Here is a 22,258-nt window from a genome sequence, read left to right as displayed (position 1 = left end):
TGACTACTCACTGAGGTTGTTGGTGACCACCAGGAAACTCTGGAAGGGTTTCTGATCCTCTCCAATCAGATGGATGAAGTCCTCCAATATACGCATGAGATGGGCCGTACCAGGAGAAACCTGGGCAAGGGGAAGAGAGAGAGAGAGAGAGAGAGAGATAGAGAGAGAGAGAGAGGTAGGGATGGGGAGAGAGAGCGACAAGGTGGGAGGGAGAGAGAGAGAGAGAGAGAGAGGGAGGGATGGGGAGAGAGAGCGACAAGGTGGGAGGGAGAGAGAGAGAGAGAGAGAGAGAGAGAGAGAGAGAGAGAGAGAGAGAGAGAGAGAGAGAGAGAGAGAGAGAGGGAGGGAGGGATGGATGGGGAGAGAGAGCGACAAGGTGGGAGGGAGAGAGAGAGAGAGAGAGAGAGAGAGAGAGGGAGGGATGGGGAGAGAGAGCGAGAAGGTGGGAGGGAGAGAGAGAGAGAGAGAGAGAGAGAGAGAGAGAGAGAGAGAGAGAGAGAGAGAGAGAGAGAGAGAGAGGGAGGGATGGGGAGAGAGAGCGACAAGGTGGGAGAGAGAGAGAGAGAGAGAGAGAGAGGGAGGGATGGGGAGAGAGAGCGACAAGATGGGAGGGAGAGAGAGAGAGAGAGAGAAGGGGGAGGAGGGGGAGAGAAGGGAGAGTGAAGGGGGAGGAGGGGGAGAGAAGGGAGAGTGTGAGAAAGACAGAGAGAACAATATCATGAAAACAACTTTCTTTCATAGACAAATACTGAATTACTGACTGTCATTCTCTCTCTCATTTCACACACCAGTCTAAGTGTATCTTCTGTTCCTGTGAAATTCATGTTGCCAGAAGGAAGTGTCACAGCTAAAGAATCACCAATAACGTCTATACCCCCAACACATTACAACAGTCATTGGCTTGCTCATACTCGTTAGCCCCGTATGCTAAGTGCAGCTAATTAGCAGACATGGGACATAATGCCTTTTACTGTATGTCTGCTGAGGCGGCATCCCAAAATACACCATATTTCCTATATAGTGCACTATTTTAGACCAGAGCTCTTTGGCACTGGTCAAAAATAGTGCACTTCATATAAAATAGGGTGCCATAGGAAACCCAGCCTAAGGTACTGGTATCAGTAGAGTATGGGAAGATCATGAGTTGATTGTTTTGCAGTGGCTTGATTGCGGCGTCTCGTCTCATTTGATTGTCAAAACATCATCATCGTAATTACCGCATTAATATTTCAACGCTGTGCTCTCTCACTCTCTCTCCACGTTATACATGTGGTCATTAAACAGACACTCTTCTCCAGAGCATCTTAGGCCACGCATTGAACTAAGGTGGGTGGAAACTAAAACTTTCCTCATAAAAGCAGCTATCTCAGTCTGTGTACGCATGTGTGCTGTTGTTGAGTGTTATGATAATGGCTATGTGTGTTATGATAATGGCTATGTGTGTTATGATAACATGTACATTTGAAGTCGGAAGTTTACATACACTAAGTTGACTGTGCCTTTAAACAGCTTGGAAAATTCCAGAAAATAATGTCATGGCTTTAGAAGCTTCTGAATTTGCATAATTTTAGTCAATTGGAAGTGTACCTGTGGATGTATTTCAAGGCCCATTTTTCCAACAATTGTTTACAGACATAAATTCACCTAAAATGCACTGTATCACAATTCCAGTGGGTCAGAAGTTTACATACACAAAGTTGACTGTGCCTTTAAACAGATTGAAAAATTCCAGAAAATTAGGTAATGGCTTTAGAAGCTTCTGATAGGCTAATTTACATAATTTGAGTCATTTGGAGGTGTATTTCAAGGCCTACCATCAAACTCAGTGCCTCTTTGCTTGACATCATGGGAAAATCAAAAGAAATCAGCCAAGACCTCAGAAAAAAAATTGTAGACCTCCGCAAGTCTGGTTCATTCTTGTTAGCAATTTCCAAATGCCTGAAGGTACCACGTTCATCTGTGCAAACAATAGTACGCAAGTACAAACACCATGGAACCACGCAGCCATCATACCGCTCAGGAAGGAGACTCGTTTTGTCTCCTAGAGATGAACGTACTTTGGTGAGAAAAGGGCAAATCAATCCCAGAACAACAGCAAAGGACCTTGTGAAGATGCTGGAGGAAACAGGTACAAAGTATCTATATCCACAGTAAAACGAGTCCTATATCGACAACCTGAAAGGCCGTTCAGCAAGGAAGAAGCCGCTGCTCCAAAACCGCCATAAAAGAAGCATAAAAGAAGCATAAAAAACTACAGTTTGCAACTGAACATGGGGATAAAGATCGTACTTTTTGGAGAAATGTCCACTGGTCTGATTTAACAAAAATAGAACTGTTTGGCCATAATGACCATCGTTATGTTTGGAGGAAAAAGGGGAAGGTTTGAAAGCCGAAGAACATGTGCTTCTAAACCTGCATTGCTTGCTGTTTGGGGTTTTAGGCTGTGTTTCTGTACAGCACTTTGAGATATAGGCTGATGTAAGAAGGGCTATATAAATACATTTGATTTTAAATTTGATTTGAACACCATCCCAACCGTGAAGCATGGGGGTGGCAGCATCATGTTGTGGGGGTGCTTTGCTGCAGGAGGGACTGGTGCACTTCAAAAAATCGATGGCATCATGAGGTAGGAAAATTATGTGGATATATTGAAGCAACATCCCAAGACATCTTCCGGAAGTTAAAGCTTGGTCGCAAATGGGTCTTCCAAATGGACAATTACTCCAAGAATACTTCCAAAGTTGTGGCAAAATGGCTTAAGGACAATAAAGTCAAGGTATTGGAGTGGTTATCACAAAGCCCTGACCTCAATCCCTGAGACAATTTGTGGGCAGAACTGAAAAAGCGTGTGCGAGCAAGGGGGCCTACAAACCTGACTCAGTTACACCAGCTCTGTCAGGAGGAATGGGCCAAAATTCAACCAACTTATTGTGGGAAGCTTGTGGAAGGATACCCGGAATGTTTGACCCAAGTTAAACAATTTAAAGGCAATGCTACCAAATACTAATTGAGTGTATGTAAACTTCTGACCCACTGGGAATGTGATGAAAAAACTAAAAGCTGAAATAAATAATTCTCAAAACTATTATTCTGACATTTCACATTCTTCAAATAAAGTGGGGATCCTAACTGACCTAAAACAGGGAATTTTTACTTGAATTAAATGTCAGCAATTGTGAAAAACTGAGTTGAAATGTAATTGGCTAAGGTGTATGTAAACTTCCCACTCAACTGTATGTTGGGGGCATTATGTTAAGTGTGCTGTTGTGATTTAAAAATATATTTTTTTATTTAACTACGCAAGTCAGTTAAGAACATATTCTTATTTACAATGACGGCCTAGTAACAGTGGGTTAACTGCCTTTTTCAGGGGTAGAACGACAGATTTTTTACAATGGATTTGATCTAGCAACCTTTCGGTTACTGGCCCAACACTCTAACCACAAGGCTACCTGCCGCCTCATTGACTGGGCATTATCTCAGGTGTGCTGTTGTTGTGTGCCATGAAAATGGCTATGTGTGTTATGATAACATGTATGTTGGGGAATTATAGCATGTACATTGGGGTCATTTGCATTGTTTATTAACTAAATATGGCTGTGCGCACACACACACACACACACACACACACAATCTCTCTCACATACATACACACACGCACACACTCTCTCACATACAGAGAGACACACAGAGAGACACACACACACACACACAAACACACACACAGACACACACACTCTCTCTCTCAAGTGAGGTAGATAATATACATAAGTGAAACAAACAATAAAAATTAACAGTATACATTATACCCGCAGAAGTTCATTACGAATGTCATATTATGTATATACAGTGTTGTAAGGATGTGCAAATGGTTAAAGTACAAAAGGGAAAATAAATAAGCAAACATATGGGTTATATTTACAATGGTGTTTGTTCTTCACTGGTTGACCTTTTCTTGTGGCAACAGGTCACAAATCTTGGTGCTGTGATGGCACAATGTGATATTTCACCCAGTGGATATTGGAGTTCATCAAAATCGGGTTTGTTTTCGAATTGTGTAATCTGAGGGAAATATGTGTCTATAATATGGTCATATGGCAGGAGGTTAGGAAGTGCAGCTCAGTTTCCACCTCATTTTGTGGGAAGTGTGCACATAGCTTGTCTTCTCTTGGGAGCCAGGTCTACCTACGGCGGCCATTCTCAATAGCAAGGCTATGCTCACTGAGTCTGTACATAGTCAAAGCTTTCCTTAAGTTTGGGTCAGTCACAGTGGTCAGGTATTCTGCCACTGTGTGCTCTCTGTTTAGGGCCAAATAGCATTCTAGTTTGCTCTGTTTTTTTGTAAATTCTTTCCAATGTGTCAAGTAATTATCTTTTTGTTTTCTCATGATTTGGTTGGGTCTAATTGTGTTGCTGTCTTGGGGCTCTGTGGGGTGTGTTTGTGTTTGTGAACAGAGACCCAGGACCAGCTTGCTCAGGGGTCTCTTCTCCAGCTTCATCTCTCTGTAGGTGACGGCTTTGTTAAGGAAGGTTTGGGAATCACTTCCTTTTAGGTGGTTTTTGATAATAAGGGGGTATTGGCCTAATTCTGCTCTGCATGCATTATTTGGTGTTCTACGTTGTACACAGAGGATATTTTTTCAGAATTTTGCATGCAGAGTCTCAATTTAGTGTTTGTCCCATTTTGTGAATTCTTGGTTGGTGAGCGGACCCCAGACATCACAACAATAAAGGGCAATGGGTTCTACAACTGATTTAAGTATTTTTAGCCAGATCCTAATTGGTATGTTGAGATTTATGTTCCTTTTGATGGCATAGAATGCCCTTCTTGCATTAGCTTTCAGATCATTCACAGCTTTGTGAAAGTTACCTGTGGCGCTGATGTTTAGGCAAAGGTATGTCTAGTTTTTTGTGTCCTCTAGGGCAACGGTGTCTAGATGGAATTTGAATTTGTGGTCCTGGCGACTGGACCTTTTTTGGAACACCATTATTTTGGTCTTACTGAGATTTACTGTCAGGGCCCAGGTCTGAAAGAATCTGTGCAGAAGATCTAGGTGCTGCTGTAGGCCCTCCTTGGTTTGTGACAGAAGCACCAGATCAGCAGCAAACAGTAGACATTTGACTTCAGATTCTAGTAGGGTCAGTTGTGCTGCAGACTTTTCTAGTTCGCCAATTCGTTGATATATATGTTGAAGAGGGTGGGGCTTAAGCTGCATTCATGTCTCACCCCACGGCCCTGTGGGAAGAAATGTGTGTGTTTTTTGCCTATTTTAACCGTACGCTTGTTTGTGAACATGGGTTTTATAATGTTGTATGTTTTTCCACCCAACACCACTTTCCATCAATTTGTATAGCAGACCCTCACCCCAAATTGTGTCAAAGGCTTTTTTGAAATCAACAAAGCATGAGAAGACTTTGCCTTTGTTTTGCTTTGTTTGTTTGTCAATTAGGGTGTGCAGGGTGAATACGTGGTCTGGTCTACGATAATTTGGTAAAAAGCCAATTTGACATTTGCTCAGTACATTGTTTTCACTGAGGAAATGTAGAGGTTTGCTGTTAATGATAATGCAGAGGATTTTCTCAAGGTTGCTGTTGACACATATCCCACGGTTGTTATCGGGGTAAATTTGTCTCCACTTTTGTGAATTGGGATGATCAGTCCTTGGTTCCAAATACTGGGGAAGATGCCAGAGCTGAGGATGATGTTTAAGAGTTGAAATATAGCCAATTGGAATTTGTTGTCTGTATATTTTATTATTTAATTTAGGATACCATCAATACCACAGGCCTTTTGGGGTTGGAGGGTTTATATTTTGTCCTGTTCATTCAAGGTAATTGGAGAATCCAATGGGTTCTGGTAGTCTCTCTCTCTCTCTCTCACACACACACACACACACACACACACACACACACACACACACACACACACACACACACACACACACACACACACACACACACACACACACACACACACACACACACACACACACACACACACACACACACACACACACACACACACACACACACACAGGTTGTCAGTATGTACACAGTTTGGAGTATGATCCGTACCGAATGGTAAACAGGTGTGTTTTTACAACTCTTCTGATAATGACATAAACACTGCTATCAAATTCATCCAACTGTGACAGAGCCAGACACTCTGATACACACACACACACAGTCACACACACACACACACACACACACACACACACACACACACACACACACACACACACACACACACACACACACACACACACACACACACACACACACACACACACACACACACACACACACACACACACAAAAACAACAGTTTAAAAAACTACCTGATGAGCGTCTTCCCACTTCTCAAGGTTTTCCATGTCCAACATATAGCTGACTATCTGGAAGAATTTCTGAGGAGAGAGAAGAGGAGGGGTTGATTTTTAGGGGTGCTGAGGGGTGTGAGTGTACATGCAACATGTAGGGACGTAAGTGTGTGTGTTTTATCTGTCTGTATTCTCCCTGTAGGCGTGTTTGTTTTATCTGTCTGTATTCTCACTGTAGGAGTGTGTGTTTTATCTGTCTGTATTCTCCCTGTAGGTGTGTGTGTTTTATCTGTCTGTATTCTCCCTGTAGGAGTGTGTGTTTTATCTGTCTGTATTCTCCCTGTAGGCGTGTGTGTGTTCTATCTGTCTGTATTCTCCCTGTAGGTGTGTGTGTTATCTGTCTGTATTCTCCCTGTAGGTGTGTGTGTTCTATCTGTCTGTATTCTCCCTGTAGGTGTGTGTGTTTTATCTGTATGTATTCTCCCTGTAGGTGTGTGTGTTCTATCTGTCTGTATTCTCCCTGTAGGCGTGTGTTTTATCTGTCTGTATTCTCCCTGTAGGCGTGTGTGTTCTATCTGTCTGTATTCTCCCTGTAGGTGTGTGTGTTGTATCTGTCTGTATTCTCCCTGTAGGCGTGTGTGTTTTATCTGTCTGTATACGTCACCCACCTGCGAGTCACCCAACTACAGTCACAAGCTGTAGTTTGCTCTCTTGAACGTTTGTGCGTGTGTGTGTGTGTTTGCGTGTGTGTGTGTGTCTGGGTGTGTATTTTTGTCCTCCCCACCCACCTGTGTGTCGTCGGGAGCTGGGATGTAGGTTGCTCTCTTGAAGGTGTCCGTCACATTTCGGAGAATCTCCGTGGAGAACAGGAGGTCACCGCTGTAATAGCTCCTCCTCTGTAAGAGCTCCAGGAGATTCCTCACGACCTGAGACATGCCCTCTCCAGCCAGGGTCCTCTGACCCTTCGCAAGATGCTCTCGCAACTGGAGACAGCATGGGAGGAGAGGGGGTATAGAAACACGGGTTAGAGAGAGATCGGAGGGGAGAGAGGGGGAGAGAACAAGAGAAAGAGAGAGAGAAAGAGAGAGTGAACAAGAGAATGACAAAGAGAAAACAAGAAAGAGAGAGAGACAGAGAGAGAGAGATAGAGGTGATGTAGAGAGTAGAGAGAGAGGTAGAGAGTACAGAGAGAGCGAGAGAAAGATCTGAGACATCTTATCCATATTAATATTTTCTATCTTTGCTTGGGATCAGTAGGTATTATAGATATGTATGGGAAGTAAATGTCATGAATGACCAGTATCTTGGTCAAGTACCAAGCCCTCAGCCTCGAGCCATAAGCCCTCAGCCCCTAACCATCACGCCCTAGCCCACAGCCCCTAACCATCAGCCCCTAGTCCTCAGTGCCTAGCCGTGAGCCCCTAGCCATGAGTTCCTAGCTCTCAGCCTCTAGCCCTCAGCACCTAGCCCTCAGTACCTAGGCCTTAGTACCTAGCCCTCAGCCCCTAGCCCTCAGCCCCTAGCCCTCAGCCCCTAGCCCTCAGCCCCTAGCCCTCAGTACCTAGCCCTCAGCCCCTAGCCCTTAGTACCTAGCCCTCAGCCTCTAGCACTTAGTACCTAGCCCTGAGCCCCTAGCCCTTAGTACCTAGCCCTTAGCCCCTAGCCCTTAGTAGGCCCCTAGACCTCAGCAGCTAGCCCTCAGCCCCTAGACCTCAGCAGCTAGCCCTCAGCCCCTAGCCCTCAGCCCCTAGCCCTCAGATCATAGCCCTCAGCCCCTACCCCTCAGCTCCTAGCCCTTAGTACCTAGCCCTCAGCCCCTAGCCCTCAGCAGCTAGCCCTCAGCCCCTAGCCCTCAGCCCCTAGCCCTCAGCCCCTAGCCCTCAGCCGCTAGCCCTCAGATCATAGCCCTCAGCCCCTACCCCTCAGCTCCTAGCCCTAAACCCCTAGCCCTCAGACACTAGCCCTCAGACACTAGCCCTCAGCTCCTAGCCCTAACCCCCTAGCCCTCAGCCCCTAGCCCTCAGCCCCTAGCCCTCAGCCCCCAGCCCTCAGCCCCTAGCCCTCAGCACCTTGCCTCCAATACCTAGCCCTCAGCCCTTAGCCCTCAACCCCTAGTCCTCAGCCCCTAGCCCTCAGCCCCTAGCCCTAAGCCCCTAGCCCTCAGCCCCTAGCCCTCAGCCCCTAGCCCTCAGCCCCTAGCCCTCAGCACCGTGCCTCCAATACCTAGCCCTCAGCCTCTAGCCCTCAGCCCTTAGCCCTCAGCTCCTAGCCCTCAGTACCTAGCTCCCAATACCTAGCCCTCAGCACCTAGCCCTCAGTACCTAGCCCTCAGCACCTAGCCCTCAGCACCTAGCCCTCAGCACCTAGCCCTCAGCTCCTAGCCCTCAGCTCCTAGCCCTCAGCACCTAGCCCTCAGCACCTAGCCCTCAGCACCTAGCCCTCAGCACCTAGCCCTCAGCTTCTAGCCCTCAATACCTAGCCCTCAGTACCTTGCTTCCAATACCTAGCCCTCAGCCCTTAGCCCCCAGCCCTTAGCCCTCAGCCTCTAGCCCTCAGCCCCTAGCCCTCAGCCCCTAGCCCTCAGCTCCTAGCCCTCAGCTCCTAGCCCTCAGTACTTGCTCCCAATACCTAGCCCTCAGCCCTTAGCCCTCAGCCCCTAGTCCAAAGCTCCTAGCCCTCAGCACCTAGCCATGAGCCCCTAGCCATGAGCACCTAGCCATGAGCCCCTATCCCTCAGCCCCTAGCCATCAGCCCCTAGCCCTCAGCCCTTAGCCCTCGGCCTCTAGCCCTCAGCTCCTAGCCCTCACCCCTAGCCCTCAGCCCCTAGCCCACAGCCCCTAGCCCTCAGACCCTAGCCCTCAGCCCCTAGCCCTCAGCCCCTAGCCCCCAGACCCCTCAGCACCTTGCCTCCAATACCTAGCCCTCAGCCCTTAGCCCTCAACCCCCAGCCCTCAGCCCCTAGCCCTCAGCTCCTAGCCCTCAGCCCCTAGCCCTCAGCACCATGCCTCCAATACCTAGCCCTCAGCCTCTAGCCCTCAGCCCTTAGCCCTCAGCCCCTAGCCCTCAGCTCCTAGCCCTCAGTACCTAGCTCCCAATACCTAGCCCTCAACCCCTAGCCCTCAGCACCTTGCCCTCAGCACCTAGCCCTCAGCACCTAGCCCTCAGCTCCTAGCCCTCAGCTCCTAGCCCTCAGCACCTAGCCCTCAGTACCTAGCCCTCAGCACCTAGCCCTCAGCACATAGCCCTCAGCTCCTAGCCTCCAATACCTAGCCCTCAGCCCCTAGCCCTCAGCTCCTAGCCCTCAGCCGTTAGCCCTCAGCCCTTAGCCCTCAGCCCCTAGCCCTCAGTACCTTGCCTCCAATACCTAGCCCTCAGCCCTTAGCCCTCAGCCCTTAGCCCTCAGCCTCTAGCCCTCAGCCCCTAGCCCTCAGCCCCTAGCCCTCAGCCCCTAGCCCTCAGCTCCTAGCCCTCAGTACTTGCTCCCAAAACCTAGCCTTCAGCCCCTAGCCCTCAGCCCCTAGTCCAATGCTCCTAGCCCTCAGCACCTAGCCATGAGCCCCTAGCCCTCAGCCCCTAGCCCTCAGCCCCTAGCCCTCAGCCCCTAGCCCTCAGCCCCTAGCCCTCAGCCTCTAGCCCTCAGCCTCTAGCCCTCAGCCCCTAGCCCTCAGTACCTTGCCTCCAATACCTAGCCCTCAGCCCTTAGCCCTCAGCCCTTAGCCCTCAGCCTCTAGCCCTCAGCCCCTAGCCCTCAGCCCCTAGCCCTCAGCTCCTAGCCCTCAGTACTTGCTCCCAAAACCTAGCCCTCAGCCCCTAGCCCTCAGCACCTAGCCATGAGCCCCTAGCCCTCAGCCCCTAGCCCTCAGCCCCTAGCCCTCAGCCCCTAGCCCTCAGCCCTCAGCCCTCAGCACCTAGTCCTCAGCCCCTATCCCTCAGCCCCTAGCCCTCAGCACCTATCCCTCAGCCCCCTAGCTCTCAGCTCCTAGCCCTCGGCCCCTATCCATCAGCCCCTAGCCCTCAGCCCCTAGCCCTTATTAGGAATTTTTGCAGATATAACTGGATAGATACTGGCTACTCTATGTATTTCACATTGCTGCATGACACTTACACACACACACACACACACACACACACACACACACACACACACACACACACACACACACACACACACACACACACACACACACACACACACACACACACACACACACACACAGAACAGTGATCATCAGTCACAACAGCAATCAAACCTAATGAACCGCAGTTCCATGCTAATGAAAGGTTAGTGGTGAACGCAGGCCTAGGCTAACAGTGCAATCAACCAATCACAGCATGCCTGGTGGCCACCCCGCTGGCTTCCATTATCGCCATGGAGACAGGCGGTCAGAGGTCACGCAGTAGGACAGTCGATGATTAATCTCAGTTACACAGAAGTAAAATGATCTAAAAGAAAGTGTAATTTCTTGTTAACTATTGTGATTACCTTTGTGTAAAGGAAGGAAGCGACGTTTCCTCCCTTGCAAACGGAAACTTTTGGCCAAACCACTCCTTCCGCTAATTTCACTTGTATTTATAATGGCCAAAAAGGACATTTTCGCTTCACTGCGCCCGTTTAAGCAACGCCTTTGCCCAATCCTGATTCATCCAAATCATCAACGACGAAAACCAAAAACCAGTAACTACTGCTGTTCGTAATCACTCTATGAGAGCCTTGACAGATTCTCGCCGTTTCAACTTTCCTTGAGAATCTGTCCATAAGAGATTAGTCAATGATTAACCAATGCATTCATTAAACAATGGATGAAAGCAGCAACTCATTACAGAGGGAGAAAGTGTTTAGAGTGATGACAATGCTACTTATGACTAACTGGGCAAACTTTTCACAGAAAGTTATTCAGGGCCAGAAAACATAAACCATCTCAGTTGGAATGCTGATCTAGGATCAGGCTCCACATGTTCATGTAATATTATTCATTATTATTTAAATGGGCAAAACTGATCTCAGAACTCTTACTATAAGACACTTTATGAATACAATCCCACGTCTATTGATGGGCAAACAAATACGACGTGGGCGTCAAAATAATTAATTTATTCAACCTTAGTTATGCCAGGTCAGTCTTTGAGAACATATGATTTATTAAAACAGCGATCTGTTTTATCATTGAGTTGTTCATTTTACAGGCTAGAAGAAGGAGGTCCGTGGTTTTGAAATAGCGATGGAAATATTGAGGAAGTAGAAGACAACATTAAGCACATGTGCATTTCAAATGTACAATTTTCAAATGGCTTGGCTATGACTTACTCCTAACTCTGAAAAGAACAGAAGACTTTCCGCTAGTTCTCGATGTGTTATTATGTGCCATCTGGATAGAAGGTAGCTTACTAAAATGCATTCACAATAACGTCGCGGCACAGGTGGCTCATTGAGCACGTTACACAAGACAAACTGTATTTGAATAAATGAGATGTGAAAAGAGAGAGCGTGAAAAAGGGACTTACAGATAAATGTAAATATCTGAATTCCATCGAGACGCATCTGGCGAAGCTCGGAGGACCCCAGTAAGCAACTCCATTAGCGTCCAGTAAGCAACGACGACTAGCAGATCCTAGAGAGAGGAGAGAACGAGATACCATTATTATATAAAACTTAACAGCAATAACACATTGGTTTCATGTTATCCAGTAACCTCATGACATTCTAATTGCAACTTGTTTCCAACATAGTATACCCACTATAATGTAGAGCTGAGGTCAACCTCAGGTCAACCATCCACCTAACACTATCTAATATACAACTACTCAATAAGGTCACACACATAGTATACATGTACACAGATATTGAGAGGGAAACACAGAAACAACTTATGATGAAACTGAAACTTGGGCCCTGTGGGACACCATTGCAGGTCTTCACGGATCCACGTGTACCCGAATACACGACAATCCATCTGAGACCCAGGCGGGTACAGCATTCTAAATAATGTCACCGGTCTGGGTTGGATCTGATATGATTGTCACAGGTGTCGGATATGAGACATTTTAACTGACTTGTCCGGAAGGTCCCCTAAAAGATCTGAACACGACTGCTGCAGTAGAGAGAGTGAAAGACATTTTATAATTTATGCTGCTGCTCTTTGCCTTTCATGAGTGGCGCGTGTAGCTCGTTGTTGGCCAATCATAAGTCATCAAAGAGGCAATACGCTACTGTCAAAAAGACTCAGTTTGTGGCAAACTTAGAGGATATCTAATCAATGGAAGATGGAATTAAAATGATGGAATTAAAAGATGAAGGAGATGGATAGACTACAATGACCAAGAGCCAACAGGTACTGAAGGCTCCTACAACAGGTAGGCTCCTACAACAGGTAGGCTCCTACAACAGGTGGGCTTCTACAACAGGTAGGCTCCTACAACAGGTAGGCTCCTACAACAGGTAGGCTCCTACAACAGGTAGACTCCTACAACAGGTAGACTCCTACAACAGGTAGACTCCTACAACAGGTAGGCTCCTACAACAGGTGGGCTTCTACAACAGGTAGACTCCTACAACAGGTAGGCTCCTACAACAGGTAGGCTCCTACAACAGGTGGGCTTCTACAACAGGTAGGCTCCTACAACAGGTAGGCTCCTACAACAGGTAGGCTCCTACAACAGGTGGGCTTCTACAACAGGTGGGCTCCTACAACAGGTAGGCTTCTACAACAGGTAGGCTTCTACAACAGGTAGGCTCCTACAACAGGTAGGCTCCTACAACAGGTGGGCTCCTACAACAGGTGGGCTCCTACAACAGGTGGGCTCCTATAACAGGTAGTCTCCTACAACAGGTGGGCTCCTACACCAGGTAGGCTCCTACAACAGGTAGGCTCCGACAACAGGTAGGCTCCTACAACAGGTGGGCTCCTACAACAGGTAGGCTCCTACAACAGTTGGGCTTCTACAACAGGTAGGCTCCTACAACAGTTGGGCTCCTACAACAGTTGGGCTCCTACAACAGGTAGGCTCCTACACCAGATGGGCTCCTACAAATGTTGGGTTCCTACAACAGGTAGGCTCCTAAAACAGGTAGGCTCCTACAACAGGTAGGCTTCTACACCAGGTGGGCTCCTACAACAGTTGGGCTCCTGCAACAGGTAGGCTCCTACAACAGGTAGGCTTCTACAACAGGTAGGCTTCTACAACAGGTAGGCTCCTACAACAGGTAGGCTTCTACAATAGGTAGGCTCCTACAACAGGTAGGCCCCTACCACAGTTGGGCTCCTACAACAGGTAGGCTTCTACAACAGGTGGGCTCCTACAACAGGTAGGCTTCTACAACAGGTGGGCTTCTACAACAGGTAGGCTCCTACAACAGGTGGGCTCCTACAACAGGTAGGAATCTACAACAGGTAGGCTTCTTCAACAGGTAGGCTCCTACAACAGGTGGGCTTCTACAACAGGTGGGCTCCTACAACAGGTGGGCTCCTACAACAGGTAGGCTTCTACAACAGGTGGGCTTCTACAACAGGTGGGCTCCTACAACAGGTGGGCTCCTACAACAGGTGGGCTCCTACAACAGGTGGGCTCCTACAACAGGTAGGCTTCTACAACAGGTGGGCTCCTACAACAAGTGGGCTCCTACAACAGGTAGGCTCCTACAAAAGGTGGGCTCCTACAACAGGTGGGCTCCTACAACAGGTAGGCTCCTACAACAGGTAGGCTCCTACAACAGGTGGGCTCCTACAATAGGTAGGTTCCTACAACAGGTGGGCTCCTACAATAGGTGGGCTCCTACAACAGTTGGGCTCCTACAACAGGTAGGCTGTACAACAGGTGGGCTCCTACAACAGGTAGGCTCCTACAACAGGTGGGTTCCTACAACAGGTAGGCTCCTACAACAGGTAGGCTCCTACAACAGGTGGGTTCCTACAACAGGTAGACTCCTACAACAGGTGGGCTCCTACAACAGTTGGGCTCCTACAACAGGTAGGCTTCTACAACAGGTGGGCTCCTACAACAGGTGGGCTCCTACAACAGGTAGGCTTCTACAATAGGAGGGCTCCTACAACAGGTAGGCTCCTACAACAGGTAGGCTTCTACAACAGGTGGGCTTCTACAACAGTTGGGATCCTACAACAGTTGGGATCCTACAACAGGTAGGCTCCTACAACAGGTAGGCTCCTACAACAGGTGGGCTCCTACAATAGGTGGGCTCCTACAACAGTTGGGCTCCTACAACAGGTAGGCTCCTACACCAGGTGGGCTCCTACAACAGGTGGGCTCCTACAACAGGTGGGCTCCTACAACAGGTGGGCTCCTACAACAGGTGGGTTCCTACAAACAGGTAGGCTCCTACAACAGGTAGGCTCCTACAACAGGTAGGCTCCTACAACAGGTGTGCTCCTACAACAGGTGGGCTCCTACAACAGGTGTGCTCCTACAACAGGTGGGCTACTACAACAGGTAGGCTCCTACAATAGGTGGGCTCCTACAACAGGTAGGCTTCTACAACAGGTAGGCTTCTACAACAGGTAGGCTCCTACAACAGGTGGGCTCCTACAACAGGTAGGCTCCTACAACAGGTGGGCTCCTACAACAGGTGGGCTCCTACAACAGGTGGGCTCCTACAACAGGTGGGTTCCTACAACAGGTAGGCTCCTACAACAGGTAGGCTCCTACAACAGGTGTGCTCCTACAACAGGTGGGCTCCTACAACAGGTGTGCTCCTACAACAGGTGGGCTCCTACAACAGGTAGGCTTCTACACCAGGTGGGCTCCTACAACAGGTAGGCTCCTACAACAGGTGGGTTCCTACAACAGGTAGGCTCCTACAACAGGTGGGCTCCTACAACAGCTAGGCTCCTACAACAGGTGGGCTCCTACAACAGCTAGGCTCCTACAACAGGTGGGTTCCTACAACAGGTAGGCTCCTACAACAGGTAGGCTCCTACAACAGGTAGGCTCCTACACCAGGTAGGCTCACACAACAGGTGGGCTTCTACAACAGGTGGGCTCCTAAACAGGTAGGCTCCTACAACAGGTAGGGTCCTACAACAGGTGGGCTTCTACAACAGGTGGGCTCCTACAACAGGTAGGCTCCCAAAACAGGTGCGTTCCTACAACAGGTAGACTCCTACAACAGGTAGGCTCCTACAACAGGTGGGTTCCTACAACAGGTAGGCTTCTACAACAGGTGGGCTCCTAGAACAGGTAGGCTCCTACAACAGGTGGGTTCTTACAACAGGTAGGCTCCTACAACAGGTAGGCTCCTACAACAGGTAGGCTCCTACAACAGGTAGGCTCCTACAACAGGTGGGCTCCTACAACAGGTGGGCTCCTACAACAGGTGGGCTTCTACAACAGGTGGGCTTCTACAACAGGTGGGTTTCTACAACAGGTAGGCTCCTACAACAGGTAGGCTCCTAAAACAGGTAGGCTTCTACAACAGGTAGGCTTCTAATATAGGTAGGCTCCTACAACGTGTAGGTTCCTACCACAGTTTGGCTCCTACAACAGACAGGCTCATACAACAGACGGGTTCCTACAACAGGTAGACTTCTACAACAGGTGGGCTCCTACAACAGGTAGGCTCCTACAACAGGTAGGCTTCTACAACAGGTGGGCTTCTACAACAGTTGGGATCCTACAACAGGTAGGCTCCTACAACAGGTGGGCTCCTACAACAGGTGGGCTCCTACAACAGGTGGGCTCCTACAACAGGTGGGCTCCTACAACAGGTGGGCTCCTACAACAGATAGGTTCCTACACCAGGTAGGCTCCCACAACAGGTAGGCTTCTACAACAGGTGGGCTCCTAAACAGGTAGGCTCCTACAACAGGTAGGCTCCTACAACAGGTGGGCTTCTACAACAGGTGGGCTCCTACAACAGGTAGGCTCCTACAACAGGTGGGTTCCTACAACAGGTAGACTCCTACAACAGGTAGGCTCCTACAACAGGTGGGTTCCTACAACAGGCAGGCTTCTACAACAGGTGGGCTCCTACAACAGGTAGGCTCCTACAACAGGTGGGTTCCTACAACAGGTAGGCTCCTACAACAGGTAGGCTCCTACAACAGGTAGGCTCCTACAACAGGTGGGCTCCTACAACAGGTGGGCTCCTACAACAGGTGGGCTCCTACAACAGGTGGGCTCCTACAACAGGTGGGCTTCTACAACAGGTGGGCTTCTACAACAGGTGGGATTCTACAACAGGTAGGCTCCTACAACAGGTAGGCTCCTAAAACAGGTAGGCTTCTACAACAGGTAGGCTCCTACAACAGGTAGGCTTCTACAATAGGTAGGCTCCTACAACATGTAGGTTCCTACCACAGTTTGGCTCCTACAACAGGTAAGCTCATACAACAGACGGGTTCCTACAACAGGTAGGCTTCTACAACAGGTGGGCTCCTACAACAGGTAGGCTCCTACAACAGGTAGGCTTCTACAACAGGTGGGCTTCTACAACAGTTGGAATCCTACAACAGGTAGGCTCCTACAACAGGTAGGCTCCTACAATAGGTGGGCTCCTACAACAGTTGGGCTCCTACAACAGGTAGGCTCCTACAACAGGTAGGCTTATACAATAGGTGGGCTCCTACAATAGGTGGGCTCCTACAACAGGTGGGCTCCTACAACAGGTAGACTTTTACAACAGGTAGGCTTCTACAACAGGTGGTCTACTACAACGGGTAGGATCCTACAACAGGTAGGGTCCTACAACCGGTAGGCTCCTACAACAGGTAGGCTTCTACAACAGGTAGGCTTCTACAACAGGTAGGCTCCTACAACAGGTGGGCTCCTACAACAGTTGAGCTCCTACAACAGGTAGGCTCCTACAACAGTTAGGCTCCTACAACAGGTAGGCTCCTACAACAGGTGTGCTCCTACAACAGGTGGGCTCCTACAACAGGTAGGCTCCTACAACAGGTAGGCTTCTACAACAGGTGGGCACCTACAATAGGTGGGCTCCTACAACAGTTGGGCTCCTACAACAGGTAGCGTCCTACAACAGGTAGGCTTCTACAACAGGTAGACTTCTACAACAGGTAGGCTTCTACAACAGGTGGGCTCCTACACCAGGTGGGCTCCTACAACAGGTGGGCTCCTACAACAGGTAGGCTTCTACAACAGGTAGGCTCCTACAACAGGTAGGCTTCTACAACAGGTGGGCTCCTACAATAGGTGGGCTCCTACAACAGTTGGGCTCCTACAACATGTAGGCTCCTACAACAGGTAGGCTCCTACAACAGGTAGGCTCCTACAACAGGTAGGCTTCTACAACAGGTGGGCTCCTACAATAGATGGGCTCCTACAACAGTTGGGCTCCTACAACAGGTAGGCTCCTACAACAGTTAGGTTCCTACAATAGGTAGGCTCCTACAACAGGTAGGCTTCTACAACAGGTAGGCTTCTACAACAGGTAGGCTTCTACAACAGGTAGGCTCCTACACCAGGTGGGCTCCTACAACAGGTGGGCTCCTACACCAGGTGGGCTCCTACAACAGGTAGGCTCCTAAACAGGTAGGCTCCTACAACAGGTAGGCTCCTACAACAGGTGGGCTCCTACAACAGGTGGGCTCCTACAACAGGTAGGCTCCTACAACAGGTAGGCTCCTACAACAGGTGTGCTCCTACAACAGGTGGGCTCCTACAACAGGTGTGCTCCTACAACAGGTGTGCTTCTACAACAGGTAGGCTCCTACAACAGGTGGGCTACTACAACAGGTAGGCTCCTACAATAGGTGGGCTCCTACAATAGGTGGGCTCCTACAACAGGTAGGCTTCTACAACAGGTAGGCTCCTACAACTGGTGGGCTCCTACAACAGGTGGGCTCCTACAACAGGTGGGCTTCTACAACAGGTGGGCTTCTACAACAGGTGGGTTTCTACAACAGGTAGGCTCCTACAACAGGTAGGCTCCTAAAACAGGTAGGCTTCTACAACAGGTAGGCTTCTAATATAGGTAGGCTCCTACAACGTGTAGGTTCCTACCACAGTTTGGCTCCTACAACAGACAGGCTCATACAACAGACGGGTTCCTACAACAGGTAGACTTCTACAACAGGTGGGCTCCTACAACAGGTAGGCTCCTACAACAGGTAGGCTTCTACAACAGGTGGGCTTCTACAACAGTTGGGATCCTACAACAGGTAGGCTCCTACAACAGGTGGGCTCCTACAACAGGTGGGCTCCTACAACAGGTGGGCTCCTACAACAGGTGGGCTCCTACAACAGGTGGGCTCCTACAACAGATAGGTTCCTACACCAGGTAGGCTCCCACAACAGGTAGGCTTCTACAACAGGTGGGCTCCTAAACAGGTAGGCTCCTACAACAGGTAGGCTCCTACAACAGGTGGGCTTCTACAACAGGTGGGCTCCTACAACAGGTAGGCTCCTACAACAGGTGGGTTCCTACAACAGGTAGACTCCTACAACAGGTAGGCTCCTACAACAGGTGGGTTCCTACAACAGGCAGGCTTCTACAACAGGTGGGCTCCTACAACAGGTAGGCTCCTACAACAGGTGGGTTCCTACAACAGGTAGGCTCCTACAACAGGTAGGCTCCTACAACAGGTAGGCTCCTACAACAGGTGGGCTCCTACAACAGGTGGGCTCCTACAACAGGTGGGCTCCTACAACAGGTGGGCTCCTACAACAGGTGGGCTTCTACAACAGGTGGGCTTCTACAACAGGTGGGATTCTACAACAGGTAGGCTCCTACAACAGGTAGGCTCCTAAAACAGGTAGGCTTCTACAACAGGTAGGCTCCTACAACAGGTAGGCTTCTACAATAGGTAGGCTCCTACAACATGTAGGTTCCTACCACAGTTTGGCTCCTACAACAGGTAAGCTCATACAACAGACGGGTTCCTACAACAGGTAGGCTTCTACAACAGGTGGGCTCCTACAACAGGTAGGCTCCTACAACAGGTAGGCTTCTACAACAGGTGGGCTTCTACAACAGTTGGAATCCTACAACAGGTAGGCTCCTACAACAGGTAGGCTCCTACAATAGGTGGGCTCCTACAACAGTTGGGCTCCTACAACAGGTAGGCTCCTACAACAGGTAGGCTTATACAATAGGTGGGCTCCTACAATAGGTGGGCTCCTACAACAGGTGGGCTCCTACAACAGGTAGACTTTTACAACAGGTAGGCTTCTACAACAGGTGGTCTACTACAACGGGTAGGATCCTACAACAGGTAGGGTCCTACAACCGGTAGGCTCCTACAACAGGTAGGCTTCTACAACAGGTAGGCTTCTACAACAGGTAGGCTCCTACAACAGGTGGGCTCCTACAACAGTTGAGCTCCTACAACAGGTAGGCTCCTACAACAGTTAGGCTCCTACAACAGGTAGGCTCCTACAACAGGTGTGCTCCTACAACAGGTGGGCTCCTACAACAGGTAGGCTCCTACAACAGGTAGGCTTCTACAACAGGTGGGCTCCTACAATAGGTGGGCTCCTACAACAGTTGGGCTCCTACAACAGGTAGCGTCCTACAACAGGTAGGCTTCTACAACAGGTAGGCTTCTACAACAGGTAGGCTTCTACAACAGGTAGGCTCCTACACCAGGTGGGCTCCTACAACAGGTGGGCTCCTACAACAGGTAGGCTTCTACAACAGGTAGGCTCCTACAACAGGTAGGCTTCTACAACAGGTGGGCTCCTACAATAGGTGGGCTCCTACAACAGTTGGGCTCCTACAACATGTAGGCTCCTACAACAGGTAGGCTCCTACAACAGGTAGGCTCCTACAACAGGTAGGCTTCTACAACAGGTGGGCTCCTACAATAGATGGGCTCCTACAACAGTTGGGCTCCTACAACAGGTAGGCTCCTACAACAGTTAGGTTCCTACAATAGGTAGGCTCCTACAACAGGTAGGCTTCTACAACAGGTAGGCTTCTACAACAGGTAGGCTTCTACAACAGGTAGGCTCCTACACCAGGTGGGCTCCTACAACAGGTGGGCTCCTACACCAGGTGGGCTCCTACAACAGGTAGGCTCCTAAACAGGTAGGCTCCTACAACAGGTAGGCTCCTACAACAGGTGGGCTCCTACAACAGGTGGGCTCCTACAACAGGTAGGCTCCTACAACAGGTAGGCTCCTACAACAGGTGTGCTCCTACAACAGGTGGGCTCCTACAACAGGTGTGCTCCTACAACAGGTGTGCTTCTACAACAGGTAGGCTCCTACAACAGGTGGGCTACTACAACAGGTAGGCTCCTACAATAGGTGGGCTCCTACAATAGGTGGGCTCCTACAACAGGTAGGCTTCTACAACAGGTAGGCTTCTACAACAGGTAGGCTCCTACAACAGGTGGGCTCCTACAACAGTTGGAATCCTACAACAGGTATGCTCCTACAACAGGTAGGCTTCTACACCAGGTGGGCTCCTACAACAGGTAGGCTCCTACAACAGGTGGGTTCCTACAACAGGTAGGCTCCTACAACAGGTGGGCTCCTACAACAGCTAGGCTCCTACAACAGGTGGGTTCCTACAACAGGTAGGCTCCTACAACAGGTAGGCTCCTACAACAGGTAGGCTCCTACACCAGGTAGGCTCACACAACAGGTGGGATTCTACAACAGTTGGGCTCCTAAACAGGTAGGCTCCTACAACAGTTGGGCTCCTACAAAAGGTAGGCTCCTACACCAGATGGGCTCCTACAAATGTTGGGTTCCTACAACAGGTAGGCTCCTAAAACAGGTAGGCTCCTAAAACAGGTAGGCTCCTACAACAGGTAGGCTTCTACACCAGGTGGGCTCCTACAACAGTTGGGCTCCTGCAACAGGTAGGCTCCTACAACAGGTAGGCTTCTACAACAGGTAGGCTTCTACAGCAGGTAGGCTCCTACAACAGGTAGGCTTCTACAATAGGTAGGCTCCTACAACATGTAGGTTCCTACCACAGTTTGGCTCCTACAACAGACAGGCTCATACAACAGACGGGTTCCTACAACAGGTAGACTTCTACAACAGGTGGGCTCCTACAACAGGTAGGCTCCTACAACAGGTAGGCTTCTACAACAGGTGGACTTCTACAACAGTTGGGATCCTACAACAGGTAGGCTCCTACAACAGGTGGGCTCCTACAACAGGTGGGCTCCTACAACAGGTGGGCTCCTACAACAGGTGGGCTCCTACAACAGGTGGGCTCCTACAACAGGTGGGCTCCTACAACAGGTGGGCTCCTACAACAGGTGGGCTCCTACAACAGATAGGTTCCTACACCAGGTAGGCTCCCACAACAGGTAGGCTTCTACAACAGGTGGGCTCCTAAACAGGTAGGCTCCTACAACAGGTAGGCTCCTACAACAGGTAGGCTCCTACAACAGGTAGACTCCTACAACAGGTAGACTCCTACAACAGGTAGACTCCTACAACAGGTAGGCTCCTACAACAGGTGGGCTTCTACAACAGGTAGACTCCTACAACAGGTAGGCTCCTACAACAGGTAGGCTCCTACAACAGGTGGGCTTCTACAACAGGTAGGCTCCTACAACAGGTAGGCTCCTACAACAGGTAGGCTCCTACAACAGGTGGGCTTCTACAACAGGTGGGCTCCTACAACAGGTAGGCTTCTACAACAGGTAGGCTTCTACAACAGGTAGGCTCCTACAACAGGTAGGCTCCTACAACAGGTGGGCTCCTACAACAGGTGGGCTCCTACAACAGGTGGGCTCCTATAACAGGTAGTCTCCTACAACAGGTGGGCTCCTACACCAGGTAGGCTCCTACAACAGGTAGGCTCCGACAACAGGTAGGCTCCTACAACAGGTGGGCTCCTACAACAGGTAGGCTCCTACAACAGTTGGGCTTCTACAACAGGTAGGCTCCTACAACAGTTGGGCTCCTACAACAGTTGGGCTCCTACAACAGGTAGGCTCCTACACCAGATGGGCTCCTACAAATGTTGGGTTCCTACAACAGGTAGGCTCCTAAAACAGGTA

The 22,258-nt window shown here is 49.4% G+C and overlaps 1 protein-coding gene across 1 annotated transcript in view; it reads right to left on the bottom strand.

Annotated features, from left to right (window-relative positions):
- The window catches only part of LOC129830522 (adhesion G protein-coupled receptor B2-like), a 564,124-nt gene that overhangs the window by 227,269 nt on the left and 314,597 nt on the right, over positions 1-22,258 (bottom strand). The window contains exons 9-12 of the mRNA XM_055893092.1: positions 11,826-11,932; positions 7,112-7,306; positions 6,342-6,410; positions 12-120 (exon numbers count right to left, since the gene is read on the bottom strand). Of these exons, the coding sequence (XP_055749067.1) occupies positions 12-120; positions 6,342-6,410; positions 7,112-7,306; positions 11,826-11,932 (480 nt within the window). The remainder of the gene's footprint in view (positions 1-11; positions 121-6,341; positions 6,411-7,111; positions 7,307-11,825; positions 11,933-22,258) is intronic.

The sequence above is a fragment of the Salvelinus fontinalis genome, chromosome 32, assembly GCF_029448725.1.
Source record: "Salvelinus fontinalis isolate EN_2023a chromosome 32, ASM2944872v1, whole genome shotgun sequence".
Lineage (NCBI taxonomy): Eukaryota > Metazoa > Chordata > Actinopteri > Salmoniformes > Salmonidae > Salvelinus > Salvelinus fontinalis.
Note: the sequence above shows the minus strand (reverse complement) of the source record. Positions and strands in the feature narration are given on the sequence as shown.